Below are 22472 nucleotides of genomic sequence, written 5' to 3' on the forward strand. Positions count from 1 at the left end.
ATCAATACGTTGTGAGAGTGAGGCCATGCTATCAAGAGCATATAACGAAGTATATAATAAAAAGTCGAGACATGTTAGACTAAGACATAACTATGTAGGATAATTAATTACAAATGAAGTAATCATTGTTGACTTTGTAAGATAAAGTCAAAATTTGGTAGATCCATTAATAAAGGGACTTGTTAGAGATTTGGTGTTTAAAATATCAAAAGGGATGGGTGTCGGGCCTATATTTCAACATCACCGATGAGGAAATCTCATCTCAATGCTTGATACAACGTCAAGTCTGAGTTCAATGAGACAAAGTACATCATAAGAGTAATTGCAAGCACTATAATTTGATTTTAGTACTATTCTAAGGTGAAAGTGCTTCGTATCAGTAATGTATAAAGAGAAGGTACTCTTAATAAACCTATAACAGAAATTTGTTGAAGTGCTTTAGTTACGGGCACTTTCGATAATCTACTTATGTGAGTGTGAAGTAAAGCTGTTTCTCAAAGCTAAGGGCTTGACTTTTAAAGCACTCATGAAAAAAATATTGATACGAGGTCATAAAAGTGTCAGCTTATATTAAGCATTCATCAATGTAAAAATATTATATGTGAAAATATATATAGCTAATTAAAATAGAATTGCTTGTTCAAAGACTAGTTTACTATGCCATTTTTACTGGCTTTAACTTATCTTATCTTTACTAAGTGAAGATTCAAATTAATTTATTTGATCTAATAAAATTAATTTATTTTGAAAATAACAAATAATTATCGGATATTTTCAAAATAATAATAAAATTAATATTTTATTTTAAAACTTAACCATTCAATTTTTATGATGGTTGGTAGAGATTTGGAGGGCTTTGAGATCTAAGCTGGGTGCGGTTGCATGGTTAAAATTTGCTGCCTTTTTTTAAATGGTTTTCCAATCAGAAACCTGAAAGGCTTCTAGTTTGCGCGGCTTCTCGGCTGTACTCCCTCCTGCGAAGGCGAGACTCTGTATAAATACAGAACCTTCGCCAAACCCCCACAGATGGGGTGATCTCTCTCTGTGTCTGCGTACGAGACAGCCTTCCGCCATGGAATGTCTCGACATCTCCGCCGTCTCCTCTCCTGAAGCCCCGCCCGTCCGACCCCGGCTTCGCCCGGAAACCCCATCCCCAGGTGAGGCGAACCCTGATCCTCTCTTCTTGGCTGGATTTGAACTGTGCTTCGAGGTTTCCGTTAGTGATCATATTCTGTTCCGGAGGATCTTGAAATCTTTAAAGTTTTCTAGATGGAAATCTTTTATTGGAGCTCGATTCTATTCCTGAATCATCCGTTGTTACTGTTGTTATAACGAATGTGTTGTCGATAATGTTGGAGATGGTGTTTAGAGATCGATACGGTGCGGTGGATTTTCGTAGAAATTGAAGGGGAATATTATTTGTGCTGCAAACAGATCTAGATGCTAGTCGGAATCTTGAGGAGAGGATAAAATTTGGTGCTTTCTTCACTCTCCTACAGTGCAGTGTGCTGGCTCTAAGGGGGAATTGATTCAACTTATCTCTTTGTTCCAAGTATTTACCAGAAAATTCTACAGTAAAAGAATTGTTTAAGTCGGAAAATAAAGGATTGGCAAGGGATAAAACAAGAATTGTATCTCCTCGAGAAATCAATGCTAGTTGGTAAGGGGTAAAACAAGAATGGTATCTCCTCAAGAAATCAATGCTACTTGTTTGCACAAATTGAGCAGTTATCTAAATTGAGCCACTAGAATTCATGGTATGCAACAGTTCTAAGTCAGGAAAAATATTTCTCGCATTATGATTCTTGAAGCCATTTTATACCTGAAATTTGGAAGGCCTAATAAGTCTAAGAAAATGCTTGTTTTTTATGAACACTTTACTGTAATTGAGTTGATGTCAATTGGATTTTTTTTTTTTGGAGACTTTTAGTTCTTTTCTACATTTATATTTTCAGATAGCAAAGGGTTGATAGTGTGTGGAATAGTATTGCTTAGTCAAAAGTTCGGTAGAACATCTTAATATAAGGAGTTCAGCTTTAAGTTGGTTAAGGAATAGTTGTTGAATGAAAAAGTGGGGTTTTGGTTGTGAGTTGTCTTTTTATGGTCCTCTGCTAGTTATTTATTAGATCAGAAAGGTCCAAACTTATTTGCTCTTATTGTAATCTGCACAGATTGACCAACTTTGTAATTCTAGTATTGATTATTGATTAAAATATTTTCTCTCTCATGTGGGTTATCTGCATCTCTCATCTTTATTTTCAACCTCTACTCTCTATTTTAGGGTTTAATTTAGGAGTGTCCTTGATGCAATGGAAATTTAGGTGATGAAATGCCTATTCTAATTTTCTGACCAAAAGTATTACAAGAAGTTAAAGCTACAAATAACAAATTGAGTTCCTTCTGTATGTGGACAATGCCATGGTATACAGAAAGGTATAGAAAAATTGAAATATTCTGGTGAATGTATTTTCTTCAGATGAAGATGCCATGTGTAGAAAAACATTTAACATATTTTAGATAAAGAATGTACTTTTCTTTAACAGAAATCAAGATGTTGGTGTCAAACCAATTGATTTCTGTTAAATCATGTAAAACACAAATAGGACTATAGACTATAGAGCTTTATTTGATGATCACTAAAGAGTAGTAATTGAAAGAAAAATGACTGACTTCATAGTTGCACATCTTGACTTCTTGTTTGCACTGAACAACTGCCATTTTCTTCATTAATTCACCTAGAAAGCTAAATCTTGATGCTGTATTGTGTATTTTTCCATATCTATAAAGTGCTTAATTTTTGTATCTTCTATACAAACAAGTGCTTATTGGTATATTGGGCATGTTCATCATTTGATTGAGTATATACGACGGTCCTTGTGCTTGTATTGGTTGAAATGTAATAAATCTGGAGAAGAGACAAAACATAAAAGTTCTCGTGTAGAAGTTGAATGTCATGTTACATAATTAGTGTGGAATCATGTGCCTCAACATTTTTAATTAAAACAATTTTTCTAATCAAATAAATAGATTATATATCGGTAAGCAAGTTGTTGGATGCAATATATCTTGAAAGGATGCAATATATTGAAGTAAACTCATTGGATATTGAAGAGGTTGGAGAGCATCGTGTAGATAATACCATACATGAAATCAAAAGATCAACTTGTTGGCGCATTCTTGCTTTGAAACATCTTAAGCTTTGTTGCTTCAATACCTATTTGATAGGTTGATGGGCAAGGTTTCAAGCAAGGTTCGCTGTCTCGGTATTGAAACCTGTACCGATACCATCCTATTACAGTGTCGGTACACGGTTCAGTGTAGTAAGGTTCGGCGTACCGAGACACTGTGTACCAATGCCAGAAACCTATCAAGTTACACCAGAGTGTGACGGTACAAATGGTACTATATTGTTTAGGTTGGTTTCTTGCATTGGTACATAATGTCTTGGTACGTGATAGAGTTCTGTACTGTGTCGGTACCCGGTATTGTACTATTTTTGCAAAAAATCATATGAGGTCTGGTACCCGTATTAGAAATCTTCTTGGCGATATTAATGATTAATGGCTAGTTGTAGTTTCTGTTTGCCATTGAGGGTTTGACTTGCTCAGTAAATGTTTCGAGCTCTGCTGCTTTGATATCTACCCACTTGCTTAGGGAGCCTTAAAGATTAGTAGCTAATTAGAATGTTGATCTTTATTGTAGTTATAATTTAGGTGTATTTTTTTTATGCCAGGTCTTATATTTAAAGTCTAAAAAAATTGATATTGCTGCATATGGTGGCATACCTGCCACTTGTGGAGAGAGTTATAGTATTTTTAATAAGCAGATTACATATATAATAACTGTCTATCCCTCTTCTCTCTTCCCCCAATTCCCTACTCCCTTCCTTCCTTCTTGTTTCTTGCATTTTTCTTTATTTTTTCTTTCTACATGCCGTTAAGAAGTTATGCAACTTGTTCTCTCTTCCATGAAGAGACTGAAGGGTTTCAATTTACTTGTTCTATATATTGGATTTTTAATCTCAATGATTAACACAAATATTTGGATTATAACATGCTGAAACACCTAGAGGATGCCATCAGGCATAGTTGGTAAAGTCACCAGTTCTTGGTACTAGTGGCTTGGTTTCACATCCCGCCCTAACCCAATTTCGGCCATGCTTCCTCCAAGCCCAATTCTCAAATATATGTTGAAACACCTAATATGGACTTTTAAAATCAAAAGATAAGCACCTCAAAAATAGGACAGGAACGAGCATGTCAGATTGACGGACCACAACCCACCAATGATGTTCCTATCATATGTTCTAGTAAAGATGCTTAACAGAATGGTAGATGTGATGTTCGAAGAAGAAAATAATGGATACATTCCTTTAAAAGGGATTACAAGTGTTGTGAGCTTTTGATAATGCAACAAATATAAATATAAAGCAAACTACAATGGAACTGTAAATTCAGAATAAGAGGTTAGTTGTGAAGAAGTAGAGATACGTTTTTTTCCTAATGAGTAGCAAGAAAAAGACGACATTTCTTGAAGCGAAACAATTGGTAATTTTTTTTCCACTATATGATCTATTGAAGGTGCTCAAAGCTTTTGTTCAGCAATGCATAACATAGATGTGCTTGCACACTAGAAACTATACAAGCCCTTAAGCTGGTACCTTGTGTAGACTGAGTAATGGGAAAAAGATAAAAAAGAAAGGTCTTGGTTGCATATATACTCCTGCAAATATATATTATTGTATATTTACCTTTCAAAAATCACTGTTTGCATATGTAGAGGTGGACTAGAATCTGGTCGACCAGATTTCACATCAGATTTGACCGGACAGTAGGGACATAACATTGACTCAAGCTATTGGATGTGATCTACTATTTCTAACCTTCTTAGATACCAAAAATTATGTTATTTAGAGACCCCTAGCCTATGCATTCAATGGTCTAAAATAAACATTTTAAATAACACGAAACAATGCATGTGTTTTGACCACTTGATACATAGGCTAAGGGTCTCCAAATATGTGATATTTAGTGTACAGTTTAAAGATAATTAATCTTGTAATAGCTCGGATCATTAGTGTCAGGTTCCCGTCATCCGATTAGGGTCAATTGAATTTGACATGAAATCATTTTAATGGGATTCTAGTCCACCTCTCTCTCTCTCTCTCTCTCTCTACATATATATATATATATATATACATACATACATACATACATATATATATGCATACATACATACATACATACATACATACATATATATATATATATATATATATGCATACATACATACATACATATCCATATGCATACATACATACACACGCACATACACACATATATATATATATGTATATACCTAAAATCATTCCATTTTTGTAGTGATACCCTGCTTATTAGTTTTTTGGCCAATGGTGTTAAGAAATAACCATTTTAAATGTAATAACATTATTATCCTTTTAAATGATTACCTATGAAAAAAATGAAAAAAATATAACTCATTAAAATACAAATTTAATGTTAATTTTTTGAAGAATTTTTGTGCAAAAGGTTTAAAATATCATTTTATATTTAAATTGTTATTTATTAGCACCATAAGCAGAAAATCTAATTGGAGGAGTATCGTTGCAAAGCAAGGATGATTTGAAGCGTGTGTGTGTATATATATATATATGTATATGTATATGTATATGTGTGTGTGTGTGTGTATATATATGCAAATACTGATTTTTGAAGGATAAAAATGCAATAAGTCATTTTTGAAGGACTATAAAGGGCGTCGTATTGCATGAGTCTTCTACCATTGCAGGGTCTGGGGAGGGTCAGACGTATACAACCTTAATCCACGTGTTGAGAGGCTATTTTCGTGTTTTGATATTGTGGCACTCAGGTCACAGTGGAGCAACCTTACTGCCATGCCATGTGCAAAAGTTCCAAAAAGAAAATAACTTCCTATTTGCAATTTTATCCGACATCTCAAAGATTGCATATCAATTCACTCAAAAGTTGGCGAAATCTATCCTCTTTAAAGTAATTTTGATAGAATGACATGTAATGGGGCTGCTAAAACATTTATCTTAATAATGCATATGGAAGTTAATGATTTTAGAATGATTACTATTGTTTATCAACTTCTAGTGGTTATCAGTCTCAAAGATAAGTGTATGAGATTGACTTAAACTCTATGATAATAACTTGACCTTTTCCTGTTTACCATTTCACTTTTTAAGAAGTATGGAATTAACTGATTCAGTTCATTCAATACTTTACTATGCCTTTTGCATGGCTTTACCTTCTTCATTTAGCTTTTTTAAGCACTTTGTTGACATCATGGCTATTCATGTCAGATAGTAGAGAGAAACCAACCTACATTAGGTTCCTTGTCTCAAATATTGCGGCTGGATGCATCATTGGAAAGGGTGGCTCAACAATCACAGAATTTCAGTCACAGTCTGGAGCTCGTATTCAGTTATCACGTAATCATGAATTCTATCCAGGAACAACAGATAGGATAATCATGGTTTCTGGTGTCACTAGTGAAATAATAAAAGCAATGGAACTTATCCTTGAGAAACTGCTGACAGAGGTAATACTGACATTAGCTTTTGCATAGAATAATGTTTAAAGCTGATAAGTACATTTCCTGAAGTGCTCCCATGCCTGGCATAAATAGGCTGAAGAGAGTAATGATGCTGAAAGTAAATCCAAAGTGAGGCTCATTGTGCCACATAGCTCTTGTGGTGGCATAATTGGGAAATCCGGATCTACCATAAAGTATAAATTTGATCTTTACATTCTTCATCATAAAAATTGCTAAGTGTACCTTATATTCTGATGTTCTCTAATTTGTGAATACAAACTTCTGTGATTCAACTTCGTGAGTTCCTAATGTTCTAGAAGGTATATTGTCTTCATGTTAGTCGTTCTTTGCTTTTGACTACTACGACTTTCATTTTGTGACAAATTGACTGCTTTTTTGGGATTTGTTATGCAATGTCATAACTTCTATTATTGACGACTTGTTAACTACTGCACAGTTAGAAGTTGTGCTAAAGAAAAATATCTTAATGATAGCCAAATAACAAAACTTTATTACTATGTGGTGTCTCTGTAAGTTTTTCTTCATCTCAATGTTTACTTCCTTTGATAGCACGAGCTTCGAGTCTTGAAAATTTCTATTGAAGTTCACTTAGTTCTTCCTTTCAGCCTTTTCTTTTCCAGTTTTCCCTTTTGCAGTAATTAGAGGCCCTTGCCTTACATACACTTGCTTTGATTCTTTTTGCATTGACATATAGCATCATAGTTGGTATTTTATCACTTCATCCTCTAGTGCAACTTTTAATGCACCGTCTAGTATACTTGTTTGCAATTTTATTCTTTTAGTTTTCCTGCTCATCCACTTTGATGATTTCATCCTTGCATCATTTGTCTTTGCATGCTTGAATTTACTTTATCACCCAACATATCACCATGTGACATGCTAGCTTTATTGCTGTCTTATGCACTCTTCCCTTGTTCTCATTGTCATGTGGCGATAACACAACATCCTGAAGGATTTTTCCTAGGTAAATTGTTTCAGACATTTTATTATCCATTCCATTGCATTGTTATGGTGCCTATATCTTTGAAAGCAGTGTTTTATAGTTCTGAATGGGCATCCCGTTTGTCATTTCATAAAGTTGACACTGTCCTTACTTGCAACTAATTTGAATCATGGAGTCTCCATTTGAATGCTACATAGTAGTTCATTGGTGATTCCATAACAAGTATAAAGAGATGAGAACTTAGACTAATCCTCTGATTAGGGCCTACCATATCAAGAGCATGGCCCATTTGGCCATAATGGCCACTCACTTGTCCTTGCTTCGCCATACATTTGTTTAATGATCTTAGTAAAACACTGTTCTTTGGTAATGCTCTCCAAACTATTACTCACGATATTCCATCATAGAATATCTGGGATAGGACCGTTGGGTAGCAGGAACACCTTTTCTTTCATGGGATCTGACCATTGATGGGGACTCTTGGTAAACCAGAACATTTTTAATTGATCCTGAAGAGTCTATGCTTGCAAATTGGTTGGTCTAAATATGTTTATTTTGAGTCTAGTTCGTCAAAGTCAAATGTTATCTTCAGATAATATGCTATCTGGTTGGAGAATATGTTTTCATTTTTTGCACTGCTAGAGAATATTTTTTTTCCCTCTTAGAATTGATGCTTTTACTGTTTGCTGTTACATGTTTATGTGTACAATATGCATTTTGCAGGTCATTTGTTGAAGACTCGGGGGCAGGCATCAAGATATCACCTCAGGATAATAATCATGTTGGGTTGAATGATAGACTTGCTACAATAACAGGGTCTCTGGAGGAACAAATTCATGCAATATTTTTGATTTTGTCAAGGTTAACTGAAGATACTCATTATTCACAGTCCATAATCACTCCATATCCATATGCAGGTGTGATGCCAACCATGATCCTTTTTACTTGTCAGACACTCTTGTTACTGCCAGTAACTTTACATTTGCTTCCTAGTCCAGTTATACATTTTATACCAAGAAAATAATATTTTATCACAATTTTTTTAGTAATCCGTTATGCTTCATTATGTTTTCTGCTTGATACATTTTTGGGGTCTCACATTCAAGTCAGTATCATGTTGATGCCACTCACAATTTGCACTGACGGAGATCCTGGTATTGGTCGAGTTGTTTGGATTCTTCTAGATATTTCATTAATTGAATGAAGAATATATTTACGTGAATTACAAAGCTTAGAGGCAGGGTATAACTAAATCGGGGTAGCATAGTGTTGATCAATTTGTGAATCTTATTTCTTTTTTCTGTTTTTGTTTTGATTAGAACTTAATGATTCTTTATTAGCACCGAGAATTTGAAAGTATCTTGGAGGAAATTCCAACTCTTGATTGTTTAGTGAAGTAACTTCTAAGCCCTTAGTGAGCATTCATATGTATGAAGTTAATCTTCTTACTCTTCTTCTTCTACTTCTTCTATATTCCATACTTTAGGTTTCAACGTTGCTGGTGCTCATGGTATTCCAATTGGATGCATGATTCCTTCGGTGGCATGCAACCCAATAAGTGGAATGAATGGCTATGGAGGAAAATTCCCAAACAATAAGGTTAGATGTATTTTCAGGGCATAAAGAGTGAATTGCAGAACTGTCTGTTATAGTTGTATTAAAGTTGTTCCTGGCTTCCTGCATTTATTCAGTAATTCAAATATGTGGAATTATTTTTTCTAATTTACATTGTTATATTAACTCCAAGGGTAAGAGATTTATTTAGCTTACGCTAGCTTCATATGTTCACATAAATATGCAATTTTGCACAAGTATGTTTTAAAATTTTAGCATCTTAAGTTGTTTGCAAACAATTCAGAGGCTTCCATTTTATTAGTCTTTAAATTGCACGGGTGACCTCACTCAATAGAGCCTATTGGAACCTCTTCTAACTGGCAATTGCAAAGGTTTAAATCTCGGTATTGGGCCCCATCTTGGTTTGCTCTTCCGATGGTACAGAACCAAGATGGCATGATGTATGTGGTGGGGACAGCCTGAAACAAGCATAAACAAAAAAAAATTTATCCTGGTCCGTCCCGATTGTCCTGGTGCATCCCTAGTGTAGGGACACAAGTGGGCAGGACTTCCCTGTTCAATAGAGAACTAGCGTCCTGCAGATGTCTGGGGTCTCACTTTCCTGTCAGCATGGCACGATACAAATTCGTTCCAGCAGGACTCAAATCCTTGGTCAATTGGATACTACGTTCTTTTTGGTGCATAAGAAGAATTTGGTGCATGGAGCTATTGTGAAACCAAAATGTAGAGGGCAGCGACGAGCAAGCAAGGAAACAATGACTGTACACTTACCAACAATTGTCTTTTCCTGATATCTAATCTAACAGGTAAGAAATTAAATAGCACATTGTACTGAAGTGTATCTTGTTCTAAACAAGTTGGACCTGTAAAACAAATTGAAAGGAAAATATAATATATCATTCGTTTCTTACCTTTGCACCAAGGAAATCATCAAATAAGATATCTCAACAATATTTTAAGTTGTAAATGAAACGCATTGATTGGTTGTGCCAAATTATGGAAAGACCTGTAGAGAACAAGAAACATTATTTAGCAACTGATACTGGACTAAAGGAACAAAACTGACAACAGTTTGTCACCTATCACTGTAATTTACATGATTTCTTGTTCCATACATGAGTGTAGAACTGATAAAGACATTTTGGGGCTCCCTGGCTGACCATTAGACGCTGAAGGGAGAATGCAGGGGAGCTTTACTGAGAATTGTAACTAGAGAGGATGAGGAAATAGGAATAGAAGGGGAGCAAGAAATGATTTCTTTTCCCAATAAATGCAGAGCTCTCTAACATGATTATTCTGTGTATGACACTTGCCTTCCTAGATCTATATGCCCACATACAGTTTTTTTTTTTCAGTGCTGTAAGGACATAAACATGAGATTCTCAGTGGTATTAACTCCGTAAATGAGATCAACTACCATGATTTTTACTTTTTAAAACTTTCTTTCCCATTGCCAATGGGCTCCAATCTCACGGCCAAGATGGAGAATGAACAAGTAGTTTTGGACCTTTACAAACTCAACAACCTGACTCCATATGAACTCATTAAGTTCAAAGTGTGGCAATGCATGTCCTTTATTTCTACCTCCATTATCCATGAAATCCATTTACTATATTTTCTAATTCTCATGACAAAGTTTTCCACTTCAAGGGTGGTCTCTATCGTTCACTGAGAAGCTTAGGCATTGCATGAAATCTTCGGGTTGCAAACAAGGTTTGGAATCTTGGCCATATCGTACCATGTTGATCCCATATTGACTGTTATAATGCATCACACTGTCCCATATCCACATGAGGTGTCATTTGGTTTGGAGAACTGTGAGTAAATACAGGGGTGTGCCACATTTGTTGCTTTACTGGTACGTGAATGATGCATGGTCGATACATGAGTTTTCAAACCTTGGTTCTAAATTATTGTACAAGATATGCTAAAGAGGAAAAATTAACTAGTTAGAATTTTCACCTAGTGATGCTTATTAACTCAATCGAATTTAGTGTTTGAATAGGAAGACAGCATGATTCAAAAAAGTGTTCAAATGGGAGAACATGGTGCTAGAACTTGAACCTTGGTATCCAATCAGGAATTCAAAGGAACTTGAATCAAACCAGCTTGGAAACCCGGATGAACTTTGCTTAGTAATGACCTGGACATATATAGAGAAAAATGGTACAGCCATTAACATTCATTATTTGGATAAACTATTAATATTCTTTGACAAAGGCAACTCTCGACCCTCACTTATCACGAACCAAGATTCATTTACCTAGGATTCTTTCCTCTTACGCAAGCCCAAACAGAAAATTCTTAGCTTTATAATTTTTAGAAACAGAGGCATGCAAAAATGTGCTTTCTGTCCTGGTGTCTGTCACAGGGCAGAAGACATTTGTTTCATCAAAGCCCTAATTTTCCTTGATCTTAAGGTTCATGCATGCCTTTGTTGGCCAATCTTAAGTGATCCTGTATCAGATTTGATGGAGAAAAAATAGTTGAGAATTTCTTGTATTTTGGTTCTCTTAATACAATGATTTTTTGTGTTCGTTTTTAGAGTCCTCGTTTGGATATGAGTTGGTGTACAGATGTCCTAAATTAAGTATATAGTGGGATGGAATAATTCCAAAGTCATTATGTTTTAGTTCCGGACAACTTCAAGTGTCTTTTTTTGGACTTACATGGAAATCCAAATTTTGAAATTTCAAAGAAAAGGTTATGGCTGCCAATATGGGAGCTAAAATACTTGGTTATTTAAAGTCATAACTTACTTGCAAAGCTAGTCATCATATAACTATAAGCAAGCCCACAAGCCAGCTATTAGAGAAGGCATCACGGTGAATTGTTTGAATGAATAAAAAGATGTCCGTTAGGCAGATTCAACCTGATTTGTTCTTTGATATTTTCTTTCTTCACTGCTAAGTGATTCACCCATGCTCCTAACATCTGTTAGATTCTCTCTTCTTCTTCATCTTTCTCCATTAGAGTGCAATGTATTCCTTAAAGCATACACTAGAAATCTTCTCAATATATTGCTGTAGACAGGAAATTGATGTCAGGCTTTTTCCATGGCTGTAGCTTATTAATACTTTGTGTGAATTTCTGTTTCCTTTATGTTATAAATTTTTCCTTAAAGTCAGATTTCTTTCATTTTATTTTCTGCACTAAAACAATTTCTGCAGTCTGAGTTTTTATTAGATCTTGAACAGATGATATCCAGTTGCCCTAAAACTCTAGATACAATTTCCTATTAGCTTTGCCTGGATGTAAGTCAAAAAGCAGAAATTTCTGATATTCAATATTAAATTAAAGAGGATACAAGAGACATATCATTTAATCTAAATGAAGATTGTGCAGGCAAGAACATAAAGGGCATTGTTTGTCAGTTGGAAATGAGCTATGGGCCTGATGAGATGATGTAAGGAGGGCGGTTTTTCTGATACTTAAACAATTGATCATGTGGCATTGTATACACACACACTTAAGGGTGGTTGGTTGCTTGCTCCTAGAGACAGCTGATCCACCAAAAGCTCAGTAGGCCTCGTCATAAATCAGTCAAGTTATGACACAATCCATTCTGTTCCATTGGATGGTGAATCTTCAAACCAGGAGTGAAATCATTAGTTTAGGATGCTCTTCATTATGTATACATGTTTGAATACTTGAAATGTTTCTTCCGGGTCAGTAAGGCACATCCCATACTGCCCTGTACGGTACATGGTACTTCAAATAATATAAAGTTCTCTATATGTTTCATCAATACCATCACTTTCTTAACTTTTTCAGCCTCTTAACTTTAACTCAGATTGAACGCTAATCCCCTGTCTTGTTTGAAACCTTTCTATAATCCAGGTGATTCTTCTCATATCAAATTCTGCCCTTTTCTATTGTCATCTAGATTTCGAAACCTAGGACCCACGGAGGGTAGCTTTTTGGTTACCAGCCTTATACCTTTCAGTTTGCAATCAGTAGATTTGGCTTCTTTTGTCCTCTCTGTGTCAGTCAAGCCCCTCTCTTGGCCAAAGATGCCTTGGCTAAAATTTCAAGAGAGGTTCAGACGGATGATTTGAAGCTGAGATTCCATTGAATCATTAAATTATACCTTTTCTTAAAGTGGCCTATATAGATGGGATAAGGCTTGTTAAAGTATTGACTGCATCATTCTGAAGAACTGGCCAATGATTTTTCTTCTTCCTGTGCATCTATTATCTTTTTCTCTTGGTTTAGATATCACTTTACTGTATTTTCTTTTGCAATTTAACTTTTTTCTTACAAAAAAGAGTAGTAAAGAAGTAATAGGTGAATTTATTGGCAACTGAAAAATGATATCTAAAGAAAATAATTTAATTTAAATGCACCAGTTTCAACCTTGAGCCACAGGAACAGGTTAGCATCTTTAGTTTTGATTTCCTTAGTGATTAGCATCTACATGAAACATCTTAAGCCAGGTTGATTTTATGTTACGGGAAAGCCACACTCTGGCAAGTCATGCCGTAAGATTTCATGTCCTTTTCCGAGATCTACCGAGCAGACTTATTCTCTTTTTGTATTGCTTTTTTCTCCAAAATTTATTGCCTTGGATTTGTGATAAAAATATCTAAGACTTCTCTCTTGGTGTTGGATTCTTTATGTTTAAGATTATCTGTTCAATGCCTCTGTAGGTTATGACATCAACTTTTGTCTCTACAAGGTCATCTGCTGGGACCTCTGGAAGCCGAGGCAACTCTTTGATGATTGGTGTTGCAGATGAGCATATTGGAGCTGTTGTTGGTCGTGGAGGAAGGAACATAATGGAGATCAGCCAGGTGTGCATTATAGGATTAGGTCCTTTAATTTATTTTCTTTTATTGAAATCTTCTAATTCATAGAATAGTATATTTCAATTTTAAATTCGATCAGGAAAAATTTATAAATGGTTCTCTGAAAGAATTACTCAACTTGAAGTAGATCTTGACATCTTATAATGGAATCTTATGTAAAAGAGAAAAATAGTCCATGGTGATAGTTAGCGGTTTGTATTTTGTTCTTGCTAAGGTTAACATTAGACTCCATTATTCAAAGTTTTTTTGAATAAATAAAATCCAATATTATTTTTAAAGAACTAAATTGTTCCAATGGATAATAAATAAAAATTTCTATCATCATTTGTTGATGATTTAGTTAGACCTCTTGTTATTAGGCATTGTAATGTTAATTTTGACATGGATGATGCCATGCTCCATATGAATGTACACATGTTTTTCCATACACTATGTAAATCATGCATCCGACCAGAAGTCTATTCTCTCCCCCAATCACCCTATATTAATTAAAAACAACTAATTTCTCTGTCACATTCAGCCTCCCCCTCTGGTGAATCATATGGTTAATTAGGCCGATGTTTGGTATGACTTGTGCGAGAAAATTTGTATGTGGTCTAGGTTATGGACTAGGCCGTGATGTTTATTCGACAGTTTAGTAAAGCGTAGATTGTTTCTGAGTTTTATGCTATTTTTATCTGGCTTTATTTTAATTTGTTACAATTTTGTCAGACCAACTCTGACTTTTCCTTTAGGTTTGGGTTCCAAATCCAATCCATCAGTCAAAATTTTAGTTCTTTTCATGTTCAAATCATCATAGCTTAAATTACGTTTGATAATATTATGTCAATCTAATTTCTATCGTAATTTTGTCTTCCTGCCATGATTATAGTTATGAGAGTCTAAAAAATTAGAGGTTATGGGTTGGTTGATTCTTATAATAATAGACTTAATGTGCTAATGTTGCAGGTTAGCGGAGCAAGGATTAAAGTATCAGATAGAGGTGATTTCATTTCTGGTACATTTGAGAGGTAATGCTCTTGCATGTACTTATTTTCAGACTGGCGAACGCATTGTTCAACTTATTCTGATTTTTTTTTCTTTTTCTTATCATTGGTGTCAACAGGAAGGTCACAATAACGGGTTCCTGGGGAGCAATCAATGCAGCTGAATCGATGATCATGCACAAGATATCATCAATTTCTGCAAGATGATAGCTTTTCATTTGTGACTTGAGGATCTTTTTGCGGTATTCTCATGGATAACTGTTGTTGCTAAGATCTGTAGTTATGATAACAAGGAAGGACAATGTATATGTTGTCAAGGGCTGAGGAAATGAGGCTCTTTCCGAACTTGGATGGGCAGGATAATGTAACCATTTTACTTGACTGTTACTAGATTCTACTGTATGCAACATTGAGTTTTTCAGATCAAGTGGGCTCTGCATCTAGTATTTTTATCAAGTTCACATATATGCATTGTGGTAATATTTTGCTCAGGATGGGGAACAATATGTCCCCTTTTCCTCTTATGTGATTATACTTTATCTGTGCAGATTTTTCTTAGTCTGATTTTTGGTTAAATAAATGGCTGGGCCGTTCTGCTGCAGAGAGGGACAGCTACATATGCTTGTGGACTTGTGAGACTTCGCCTGTTGTATTTATAAACAATATTGGCTTCCACTCGATCTATTCATGGTTAAGAGTCGTTCATGGTGTAGTACATTTCGAGCCTGCTGTGTTTACCTTGTAGTACTGTATCAATGGGTTAAGATGGCACGTGTAATTTGGAGTATATTGTCTTAGTCTCCTCTCGACTAAGACTTTGCTTAAATTACAAACAATTAATCACCCTCCCATGCTCTCCTATACAACCAACAGAAATCCATAGGTACTGCAATTGGAATCCCTCGTGACTGCAGTCGTATCTCCGAATCAAAACCAACAGAAATCCATAGGTACTGCACCATTGGCCAAACTACTCACTAAATGGATGCATATCATAGGTGCACACAGTTGCACTATTGCCCAAATATCTGTAACAAGGCAGACCTCACTCAGAAAAGCTAGCCTCAATATATTATTTAGGTTTTAGCTGATGCGGGATTAAACACAAACTTACATGAATTCTCACATATTCTCTCCATTTTAAGCTCTAGAATCCTCACAAGCCTAAAGGTCCAAATACATTATTACTATAAATCTAATAACAAATACCACGATCAGCTTGTGGTTAGCCTAAATAGATCCATATTATAGTATTTTTTGGTTCACATAAGTAGTTGGCTAGATTCATTTTGATACAATTTGTAACAATTTAGGATTTTATCCAAAAAAACTCATCAAAAAATATTATTTAAGCTTCTTGGTCTATACTTAAAGGATGCACCTTTACTAACCCACTGTATAGTGCGGAGCGCCTCGAGTCGGGCTCAGCCCAGCCCCATGGGTTCAGTGACTACAGTATGACCCATCCTACTACCCAAGGCTGCATGCTGGCAGGCGGCAGGACCTGTTGGCTCCATGCTTGTACATTTCGATCACGGGATGCCATTTGCATCGGGGGGAGTGTACAAGACCCTTTCAAAATCACTAACATACATATATACATGCAGGGGCGGCCCAATACATTTGGGGGCCTAAGGCGAATCCAATAGATGAGGCCTTTTTTTTAATAATAAAATTTTAAATAAGTATAAAATATTTTTTAAAAATGATATAAAAATAGATAGTAATCAAGTATAATATTCCAATAAAGATACACGAATCTAATAACAATAGATAAGAAGTCTTTTCAATTTAATATAATTTTTGAATAAAAATATAGAAAAGTAATTAACCTAAGAAAAGAGCCATGAAACTGATTAAATAACTGAGATAATGCTTAATAATACTTTTATTCTGTCAAGTAAGAGTAGAATAGGAAAAGATCATCCTATGGCACTTCATGGTCAAGATAAAGAAATTATGGGAATTATGGTAAAGCAAGAGCAGAATTTGTCCAACCTTTTCTAGAAAAGAAAGTAGGGGCATTATGAAAAATTCACTCGATCTAATTAATAAAAATCCCATCCCACCATCTCCCTTTCAAAGTGAGTACCCTTACTTGGTGAGTACCGAAGCAGCTACTGCAGCATCACAGCACAGCAGCCATTCAACACCCCCCCCCCCCCCTCTTCCCTCCTTTTCTCTCTCTACCCTCCAAGAAGTCCATCTCCAATCCCCCTATCTTTCTTCCCAATGGCCCAGGTGGATCAGGAGTATTGTGAGGGAAGGAAAACCAAGACCAAAACCAAAAAAGAGAAGGGATGAAAGATAAGAGTGGCTTCAGGCGGGTATCAAGCCAACCAAATCCCTCCTCTCTCTCTCTCTCTCTCTCTCTCTCTCTCTCTCTCTCTCTCTCTCTCCACCCAAAACAAAACTACTGTCCCCAACTTCCCAAATTGATCCTCTGCAGGCCAGAAAACTCTCCACCTCCCTTCCATCAAGGGGGAAGACTCGTAGCGAGCTCCTGTTTCTGTTTTAAAAGGGGCCTTTGCTTCCTTTTGATCACGGTGCCAAAAACTTCCCCCTCTCTCTCTCAATTTCTTTTCTCCCTTCACCTCCCGGGGCCTTCCATTGGCCCGGGGCCTTAGGCGACCGCCTCGATCGCCTAAGGCTCGGGCCGGCTCTGTATACATGCATGCATATAAACATACATGCATATTAAAAGAGCATTATAGCTCTATGGGCACTGCAACAAAAATGGTTTTTGGCAGCAAATTGCTTGTGGTATTTTTTATTTTATATAGTTAGACTTTTTTTTTTTTTTTTTGCTTCATCATAGTTTGAATGTCGCTACCTTTGAATAAGTATTTTTTATTGATGGTTCCATTTTGTAAATGGCGTTATGAATTTGTATTCTATGGGATATAACTTGGAGTGTTGAAAATTAGAACCACTATTACAACATTTAGCTAATACACCGAGAAATATTATCATAATTTATGGAATTTTGGAGTCGTGCTCATAACCTAATAATAATTGAGAATTTTTAAGGGCTAGCCTCAGGCAATGGTTAGTCTGTTTGATCTACGGGTTGCAACGGGTTACATCAGTTAGAACTTGACTCGGCCAAACCCAAACTTTACTTTGGATTGGGTTTGACTGAATCAAGACAATATAAAAACTACCTTGGCTTGGAAGATGTCAATTAGATATTCAGTTAGCTGAGGCTTGGATTGGAAGCTCAAACAACCCAACTTAAACCAAATCCAACCCGAATATAATGAGGTTCTTGCTCCGAACATACTTGGATCATATAAGAAAAATAAGTTTGAACATTGCCCCACTGAAATTATGCTTTGCGGCAACTGAATGCGTCACATCTGAGGGTCCACATCTTCGATCTTTCTCTTGCACTACCAGTCTACCACCTCTCGAAGCTTCCGCCAAATGCGAACGGTGCGTGTGACACGTACCCACAGGGCACCTACCCTCCAAGGCCGATAATGGCCATCCTAATCATCCTAGGAATTGGATAAGACGCATGAGAAAGATAGGAAGCAGCTACCAAATAACCAGTGATCTGATACTCGCCCCACGAGATAACATGCGAGACTCGAACCACACTCGATGGTCTAAAACATCCACTAGTGCCCGTAATGGTAGGGCCGCCCACTTCCCTCTTGATAGGAGAACCACTAATGAGGAGATGGGTCTCCCTAGCTACGTGGGTGAACTCGGGTCATAAGTTCCTCCAAAAAGTGGGTGCAAAGCGGGCCTGCCCCGCGCCACGACTACGTCGAAGTGCGGCACACCTGGACTCCCCCGTTTGTCATTTTGCTCCCAAAATATACCGAATAAAATTGCATGCAACGGCTATAAATACTCTTACCTAGTCATACTTTGTTTGCCCGACCCCGCAGAGTCCCGTTGGCGCGCGAGTCCTTTAGCATGGCGAGTTCGAAAGTTGTAGGTGTTGCAGTACTCCTGCTATTGCTCGGTGTGGAGCTCATAGCTGCCGCAAGGGTGGTGATTCATGCTACCGGTGGCGGTGGAGGTGGTGGTTTTGGCGGCGGAGGTGGCGGTGGCGGAGGTTCTGGGTTAGGCTCAGGCTATGGTTCTGGGTATGGCTCTGGAGAAGGCCATGGGTATGGTGGTGGTGAGGGAGCTGGGGGAGGCTACGGACGTGGCGGCGGTGGTGGTGGAGGAGGTGGGTCTGGTTATGGAGCCGGTGGTGGCAGTGGCTCCGGTTATGATTCGGGGTATGGCTCTGGGGGAGGAAAAGGAGGGGGTGGGAGAGGTGGAGGCGAAGGTGGTGGTGGTGGTGGTGGAGGTGGTTCCGGGTATGGGAGTGCTGGCGGGAGTGGCTCCGGTTATGGGTCGGGATATGGTGGTGGATCAGGCTACGGCAGCGGTGCTGGTGTGAATGGAGGACATGGCGAAGGAGGGGGAGGAGGTGGCGGCGGCGGCGGCGGCGGCGGGTCGGGATATGGATCAGGCTCTGGAGGGGGGTCTGGATACGGATCCGGGTACGGATCTGGATACGGATCCGGGTACGGTGGTGGGCAAGGGTGAGCACCATCAGTGTAGTTCCATACCATGGCTGAGCTCAGTATGTTTTCCCCGGGCTTAGCCATGGTGATCATGCTGCTCATGGGGTTGCCTTGCTTTTGTATCATTGAATAAGGGCATCCCAGTTAGTTCTATATAAATATGCACAGATATGTATTGACATGCAGCACCGAGTGTTAAGATATAATATTACTGTTGATCACAGTGTGTGTTCTTATTTACATGTATTAAACTAGCGTGGTTTCCTTCTTGCTCTTCTTCTTGCTATAACTCTTTCTCAGACTGGTGGATTGATTGTTTCTACCGAAGCAAATGAGTTCGGATCCTCATATTTCCATCAAGTTCTCTGGTTGAAATGGTCCTATTAATCATCAGTGGATGTTTGCAGTGAGAACATGTAGAGTCGTAGGCCCTAGCATCTGTCCATCTCCAATATTCATTATTGAATCATGGGTCCAAATTAAATTGACAGTGAATGATTTGACGGAAATTAAACAGAGATATATGAAATTCTGAACTTCGTAAAGAAGAGTATAGTTCTTACATCAGCATCATTTTTACCCATCAAAGCCTGCTACTTAATCCTATGGCCTGGGCCGTGAAGGATTCACTACTTTAATGTTCTGTTGGCGCATGGATGTCTGCATGCAGATGAAACGCTACTCTTCAAAACATAATATTTTGGGTTAAAGTCAAGACTGCATGAGGTATTAACCGTGGAATAGTTTTGGTTGTCTCCTAACGAATTACATGCTAAATTACCGCCTTAGTGAACGACTTCAATCATCGATTCATCATACGAATCAGAACAGGGCTTCTAATTGGATTTTGTAATATGATTGTTGTCTAGGGCTTTCAACTTCATCTCCACGCAAGGAATATCATTAATTGTTTAGTTGCTTCCAAGTCCTTGCCTTGTTTGTCTAATATGTTTTATGCCCCTCCAAAGCCAACACCTGTGGGAAAAAGCCCTAAGAAGAAGAATGCTAAAGTTCTTTGGGTTATGGAGTTGCATGATCATATTTATTAGGATATGGGGCACTTGTCATTATCAAATTTGGAGCATGGTTTAATGCAGCAACTTGTATAGTCAGGTATTAGATGTATCATACTGTATCAATAAGGCACCGATATTGTATCCAGGCTCGATACATTATTGCTCCGAAATATATACAGCTCTTATTTCTTCTCCAACAACTTATAATGAGTTGGTATGTGGTTATACCAAACAGTACCTATAAGGTACTGGTACAGTGCTCTGTACCAATATAGCAAACCTTTCTCTAGAGGGAATTATTCTGAATTTTTTCTTAGGGCAGGATGCAATCCAAAAGCGTTATATAATTCGAACAACTAATGCGCTCATAACTCATGATACAATCAGGGCTACTCTGTTGGCATGCACTCTATTTTATCTTTTCTTCACCCCCCCCCCCCCCTTCTTTTTTCTTGTTTTAATTTGGGCACAATTTCTTGATAGAGGAGTGTTAATTTTTTAATTGTTTCAATCATTCTGAAATCTTTGATAACAGAACTATAAAAATCTTTGAAAAATCAATTAGATGTTAATGCACTATGTGATGCTTGAATGTTCATCGACAATTTAATTATCCTAACCACTTAAATGCCTGCAAAAGTGAAGCGCAATTACGTAAAACTATATGTAGATATGAATAATGTATATAACTTACCATTATATCAAGCACCAAGTAACAACATATAATTTATCATTTATATAGTATTGAAATACGAAATAGAACATATGCGTCATCAAAATTATTTTAATGTTTAAACTAATATGCAGCAAATCTGAACATAAATCTTGAGAATCCACTATTCAGGGGCTCAGTTTACTGCACAAATCAACCTTTTATTCACTTTGCTCTTAAAGAAATCTCTCAAAAATCCCAGAAGTTGTTTTTCATCAGGTAAAAGCTACCTGACACTTAGATTTTTAGTACCAAATCCAATTAATTCCAATTTTTTGAAAATCCACAAAAGTTCCTGTTTTGTTCTGAGAAAATAGTTCCCTTTGTCATCTGTGAATGATATCCCCTCTTTCAATTGGGAAATAGAAAAGAAAGGCAGCCCAAAGTCGACATTGTATTTATGACCAGTTTTTGCTGAAAACACTGAAACTAGGCTTAAACCATTTCAGTTTCAACTGAAACTGACAAGAACACAGTACTGAAACAGAAGCTTTAGGGGTCCCTTCCGGCTCAGTCTGGTGCAAAAGGATTGGCTTTGGCCAAAACTACAAACCTTGTAGAATACAATACATGCCATTAACTCATCATGCATTTATAAGTATTAGACTATGAGCTCATTTACTACCAATTCTTAGGTTTTCTGTAAACTTTGTATGAAGATGCTCAAAGCCCCTCATGAAACGTTTGATTAACATGTTGAGCTCCTTCTCTCCGCCTCCTGCTCCTGCTGCAGAGTTTTCTTCCAGTGCAGTGAAATAAGTGATTTGGCAGTGAGGGTATCACAACTCAGGACCTCATCCAAAAAGGCTACTCAGAGGGTATTTTTTTTTTAAGTTCCTTAGTCCTGTATAAGTACCCAAGATTTTCTCGGCAAATAACCGATATGAGACTAAACACACACCCGCACGTATCCTCACATACTCCCTCCATTCAATCCCTAATGTCTTCATCATGCTAAGAGTTTAAATTCATTCAAATCTAATCACAAGCACCACGATAGGCCTGTGGTCAGCCTCTACGAATCTGTACTGTAGTGTCTTTAGTCCACATAGGCCATGGACCGAGTTCGCTCTGATACCATTCGTTACAAGCCAAGACCTCATCCAAAAAGACTAACCGGAAGATATTGTTTTTAGGTTCCTTAGTTCTGTATAAGTATCCAAAATCTCTTCGACGAATAATCGATATGAGACTAAACATGCCTGCACGGATCTTCTTAGAGGTGTAGTGCAAAATGAGGCAGGCAATGCTAAATCCACCCTTCTTTTCCTATGGCATGCGTGGTAAGGATGTGGTTAGCAAC

General features: G+C 37.1%; 1 protein-coding gene across 1 annotated transcript; it reads left to right on the forward strand.

Annotated features, from left to right (window-relative positions):
• The first annotated feature begins 920 nt into the window (after positions 1-920).
• On the forward strand, positions 921-15373 carry LOC103710350 (protein BTR1-like). The gene is made up of 8 exons (XM_008796025.6): positions 921-1157; positions 6347-6585; positions 6673-6773; positions 8267-8460; positions 9030-9142; positions 13768-13911; positions 14875-14936; positions 15032-15373. Exons 1-8 carry the CDS (start codon positions 1073-1075, stop codon positions 15117-15119), a joined length of 1026 nt encoding a protein of 341 aa, XP_008794247.4. The 5' UTR covers positions 921-1072; the 3' UTR covers positions 15120-15373.
• The last annotated feature ends 7099 nt before the right edge of the window (positions 15374-22472 follow it).

This window comes from Phoenix dactylifera, chromosome 6, assembly GCF_051530095.1.
Source record: "Phoenix dactylifera cultivar Ajwa chromosome 6, Ajwa_hap1_PhDact_Kaust_v1.1, whole genome shotgun sequence".
Lineage (NCBI taxonomy): Eukaryota > Viridiplantae > Streptophyta > Magnoliopsida > Arecales > Arecaceae > Phoenix > Phoenix dactylifera.

What these genes read in the sequence shown, in the direction of transcription:
- LOC103710350 (XM_008796025.6), top strand. Translation starts at nt 1,073, where the DNA reads ATGGAATGTCTCGACATCTCCGCCGTCTCCTCTCCTGAAGCCCCGCCC. An exon ending in AAATCCGGATCTACCATAAA is followed by an intron (nt 6,774 to 8,266) that starts GTATAAATTTGA and finishes TGCATTTTGCAG; the next exon opens with GTCATTTGTTGAAGACTCGG. An exon ending in GAAAATTCCCAAACAATAAG is followed by an intron (nt 9,143 to 13,767) that starts GTTAGATGTATT and finishes ATGCCTCTGTAG; the next exon opens with GTTATGACATCAACTTTTGT.